The 5000-nt window shown below is 50.5% G+C and overlaps 1 protein-coding gene across 1 annotated transcript in view; it reads right to left on the bottom strand.

Moving 5' to 3' along the window:
• Nucleotides 1-5000, bottom strand: part of LOC124008659 (calcium uniporter regulatory subunit MCUb, mitochondrial-like) — a 24036-nt gene that overhangs the window by 7355 nt on the left and 11681 nt on the right. Inside the window, exons 4-5 of the mRNA XM_046320138.1 lie at nucleotides 4547-4651; nucleotides 448-602 (exon numbers count right to left, since the gene is read on the bottom strand). Of these exons, the coding sequence (XP_046176094.1) occupies nucleotides 448-602; nucleotides 4547-4651 (260 nt within the window). The remainder of the gene's footprint in view (nucleotides 1-447; nucleotides 603-4546; nucleotides 4652-5000) is intronic.

Below are 5000 nucleotides of genomic sequence, written 5' to 3'. Positions count from 1 at the left end.
CGCACACAGATAGACACACGCACACAGATAGACACCCGCTCACAGATAGACACCCGACACACAGATAGACACCCGCACACAGATAGACACCCGCACACAGATAGACACCCGCACACAGACAGACACACACACAGACAGACACACACACAGATAGACACACACACAGATAGACACACACACAGATAGACACACACACAGATAGACACAAACAGATAGACACACACACAGATAGACACATAAACACATATAGACATTAGGTCCCACCTAACGTGTTATTAAGTCCATAGACAACAATGGTGTCTGTTTCTACAGTACCTCCTCTGTCTGTCTGTCTGTCTGTCTGTGTTCCCATCCGTCTGTCTACAGTACCTCCTCTGTCTGTCTGTCTGTCTGTGTTCCCATCTGTCTGTCTGTCTGTCTGGGTTCCCATCCGTCTGTCTACAGTACCTCCTCCAAAGGTCCCAGCTCCTGCTTCAGTGTATCCAGTCTGCGGAGAAGCTGAATCTGTCTCAGTAGCTGGTGTTCTGGCAGGTTGAGAGCTGAATGGAGCATGTGGACTACTGTCTTCATGTCATCTATACTGGTGGAATGTTCTGGAGACTCTGATAGGGGGAGGAGAGAGGAGGAGAGGAGAGATGAGCAGAGAGAGGAGCGGAGGAGAGAGGAGGAGAGGGAGCGAGGAGAGAGAAGCAGAGGGAGGAGAGGAGAGGGGAGCAGTGGGAGGGAGGAGAGAGGAGCAGAAAGAAAGGATATAATATAAGAGAGAGAGGAGAGGAGGAGCAGAGGGAGGAGAGGAGCAGAGGGAGGAGAGGAGAGAGGACCAGAGAGGAGAGGAGAGAGAAGCAGAGGGAGGAGAGAGGAGGAGAGGAGCAGAGTGAGGGAGGAGAGAGGAGCAGAGGGAGGGAGGAGCGAGGAGCAGTGGGAGGGAGGAGCAGAAAGAAAGGATATAATATAAGAGAGAGAGGAGGAGAGGAGGAGCAGAGGGAGGGAGGGAGGAGAGGAGCAGAGAGAGGAGAGAGGACCAGAGAGAGGAGAGGAGAGAGAAGCAGAGGGAGGAGAGAGGAGGAGAGGAGCAGAGTGAGGGAGGAGAGAGGACCAGAGGGAGGGAGGAGCAGAGGGGGGGAGGAGAGGAGAAGAGGGAGGAGAGCGGAGCAGAGGGAGGGAGGAGCAGAGGCAGGGAGGAGAGGAGCAGAGGGAGGAGAGAGGAGGAGAGGAGAGCAGAGGAGGAGAGAGAAGCAGAGAGAAGCAGAGGGGAGGAGGAGAGAGGAGGAGGAGAGCAGAGCAGAGGGAGAGAGAAGCAGAGGGGAGGAGGGAGAAGAGAGAGGAGGGAGGGGGGAGAGAAGCAGAGGGAGGGGAGAGGAGCAGAGAGGAGGAGAGGAGAGAGGAGGAGAGGAGGAGAGGGGGGATAGGAGAAGAGAGAGGAGAGGGAGGAGAGGAGCAGAGAGGAGGAGAGGAGAAGAGAGGAGAGGAGAGGGGAGCAGAGAGAGGAGGAGAGGAGAGGAGAGGAGAGGGAGGAGAGGAGCAGAAGAGAGGAGAGCAGAGAGGAGGAGCAGAGAGAGGAGAGAGGGAGGAGAGGGAGGAGAGAGGAGCAGAGAGGGAGGGAGGAGAGAGAGAGCAGAGGGAGGGAGGGAGGAGAGGAGCAGAGGGAGGAGCAGAGAGGAGGAGAGGAGCAGAGGGAGGAGAGGAGCAGAGTGAGGGAGGAGAGAGAGAGCAGAGGGAGGGAGGGAGGAGAGGAGCAGAGGGAGGAGAGAGAAGAGGGAGGACAGAGGAGGAGAGGAGAGAGAAGCAGAGGGAGGAGAGAGGAGGAGAGGAGAGCAGAGGAGGAGAGAGGAGGAGAGAGAAGCAGAGGGAGGAGAGGGGAGCAGAGGGAGGAGAGAGGAGGAGGAGAGAGAAGCAGAGGGAGGAGAGAGGAGCATAGGGAGGAGAGGAGAAGAGAGAGGAGGAGAGGAGCAGAGAGGATGAGTGGGGAGGAGAGGAGAAGAGAGAGGAGAGGAGGAGAGGGAGGAGAGGAGCAGAGAGGAGAAGAGAGAGGAGAGGAGCAGAGAGAGGAGAGGAGCAGAGAGAGGAGAGGAGCAGAGAGAGGAGAGAGGAGCAGAGGGAGGAGAGAGGAGCAGAGAGAAAGGATATAAGGTTCCTGGCCAGTTGGGGAACGTTATTTTTATCAGTGACTTATTAGGTTCTAGGTTTACTTCCATTAAAGGGGTTCTGTGACTTTCCACAGTAACGTTGTAAAGGGTAAAGGGTTCACCTAGGGGTCATGATAGGGGCTTGATGAATTATAATAATTGAATATGCTAATGTTGTATTAATAGAAGGGGAGGGGTTATAAGACCCCTCCCTCTTTACATTTATCGGGTCCTACAGATGAACAATATATATATATTCATTATAGAGCTTTAGTATTTGTTCCACAGTTGATGTCTGGTCTTTTTGCCTCTTATAAAGATCTGTATCTGATCCCCATCTGAGAAATGCGTGTAATTTAATTAATAAAAGTGTTTTTAATTATTTCATGAAAGATATTGTCATAATGCTAATTTCATCAATGAGCCAATGATTGACAAAGAGGAACAAACCTCAAAACACTCATCAGAAAACAGAATCAGTTCTGTTGCTGTTAGCAACAAACGGCAATCTGCCCACTGTTTACCTCTGTCCCTGTTAACCCCAAACTACAGCAGTCTGTCCCTATGAACCCCAAACTACAGCAGTCTGTCCCTATAAACCCCAAACTACAGCAGTCTGTCCCTGTTAACCCCAAACTACAGCAGTCTGTCCCTGTGAACCCCAAACTACAGCAGTCTGTTCCTGTCCCTGTTAACCCCAAACTACAGCAGTCTGTTCCTGTCCCTGTTAACCCCAAACTACAGCAGTCTGTCCCTGTTAACCCCAAACTACAGCAGTCTGTCCCTGTTAACCCCAAACTACAGCAGTCTGACCCTGTTAACCCCAAACTACAGCAGTCTGTCCCTGTTAACCCCAAACTACAGCAGTCTGTTCCTGTCCCTGTGAACCCCAAACTACAGCAGTCTGTCCCTGTCCCTGTGAACCCCAAACTACAGCAGTCTGTCCCTGTTAACCCCAAACTACAGCAGTCTGTCCCTGTTAACCCCAAACTACAGCAGTCTGTCCCTGTTAACCCCAAACTACAGCAGTCTGTCCCTGTGAACCCCAAACTACAGCAGTCTGTCCCTGTCCCTGTTAACCCCAAACTACAGCAGTCTGTCCCTGTTAACCCCAAACTACAGCAGTCTGTCCCTGTTAACCCCAAACTACAGCAGTCTGTCCCTGTTAACCCCAAACTACAGCAGTCTGTCCCTGTTAACCCCAAACTACAGCAGTCTGTCCCTGTTAACCCCAAGCTACAGCAGTCTGTCCCTGTGAACCCCAAACTACAGCAGTCTGTTCCTGTTAACCCCAAACTACAGCAGTCTGTTCCTGTTAACCCCAAACTACAGCAGTCTGTCCCTGTTAACCCCAAACTACAGCAGTCTGTCCCTGTTAACCCCAAACTACAGCAGTCTGTCCCTGTTAACCCCAAACTACAGCAGTCTGTCCCTGTTAACCCCAAACTACAGCAGTCTGTCCCTGTGAACCCCAAACTACAGCAGTCTGTCCCTGTTAACCCCAAGCTACAGCAACCCCAAACTACAGCAGTCTGTCCCTGTTAACCCCAAACTACAGCAGTCTGTCCCTGTTAACCCCAAACTACAGCAGTCTGTCCCTGTTAACCCCAAACTACAGCAGTCTGTTCCTGTTTACCTCTGTTCCTGTTAACCCCAAACTACAGCAGTCTGTTCCTGTCCCTGTTAACCCCAAACTACAGCAGTCTGTTCCTGTTAACCCCAAACTACAGCAGTCTGTCCCTGTTAACCCCAAACTACAGCAGTCTGTTCCTGTTAACCCCAAACTACAGCAGTCTGTCCCTGTTAACCCCAAACTACAGCAGTCTGTCCCTGTGAACCCCAAACTACAGCAGTCTGTCCCTGTTTACCTCTGTTCCTGTTAACCCCAAACTACAGCAGTCTGTCCCTGTGAACCTCTGTCATGTACATTTGCATCATGTTGATTGGTCAAGAGAGTCCAGAGCAGAAACAGGAAGAGCGCGAACGGCGATGAAACATAGGAGAGATTTTATTTATTATTTATTTATTTATTTGTGCTAAGAAATAATTTAAAAAATATATATTTTTACAATTCCAATGAAATAATATTGTAAAAGCAGCAATTTGCATATTTTAAAAACAAACTATTACTTAAATTGTTAAAAACGTAACGTGTTCGGTTAGTCCGTTAACAACTAAAAGAAGTCTGATTACTCTAACACATCACACTCTACCCTGGTCATGGATTATCACACACACACACACACACACACACACACACACACACACACACACACACACACACACACACACACACACACACACACACACACACACACACACACACACACACACACACACACACACACACACACACACACACACACACACACACACACAACCCTGGTCATGGGTTATTACACACACACAGAGTTTGGTACCTCTGCCCGGGGAATGTATCCTGTAGATGGTGCTGTTGATGAGGATCTGGAAGTCCTGATTGAGAACTGTGTCTATAGAGGTGCTAGAGCAAACCCTCTCTCCATCTGAGAGGAGGAGAGGAGAGGAGAAGGAGGGGAGGAGGAGGGGAGGAAGATGAGGGGAGGGAGGGGAGGAGGGGAGAGAGAGGAGGAGGGGAGAGAGAGGAGCAGGAGGAAGATGAGGAAGATGATGAGGGGAGGAAGGGAGAGAGAGGAGGGGAGGGAGAGAAGCAGGAGGAAGATGAGGAAGATGATGAGGGGAGGGAGGGGAGAGAGAGGAGGAGGGGAGGAGAGGGGGAGGAAAGGAGAGAAGACAAAAGGGATGTTGTACTGTCAGAATAGGTTATAGTAGAGATGTTGTACCATCAGAATAGGTTATAGTAGAGATGTTGTACTGTCAGAATAGGTTATAGTA

The sequence above is a fragment of the Oncorhynchus gorbuscha genome, linkage group LG21 (assembly GCF_021184085.1).
Source record: "Oncorhynchus gorbuscha isolate QuinsamMale2020 ecotype Even-year linkage group LG21, OgorEven_v1.0, whole genome shotgun sequence".
In the NCBI taxonomy this organism is placed as follows: domain Eukaryota; kingdom Metazoa; phylum Chordata; class Actinopteri; order Salmoniformes; family Salmonidae; genus Oncorhynchus; species Oncorhynchus gorbuscha.
This window is presented reverse-complemented; position numbering and strand designations above follow the sequence as displayed.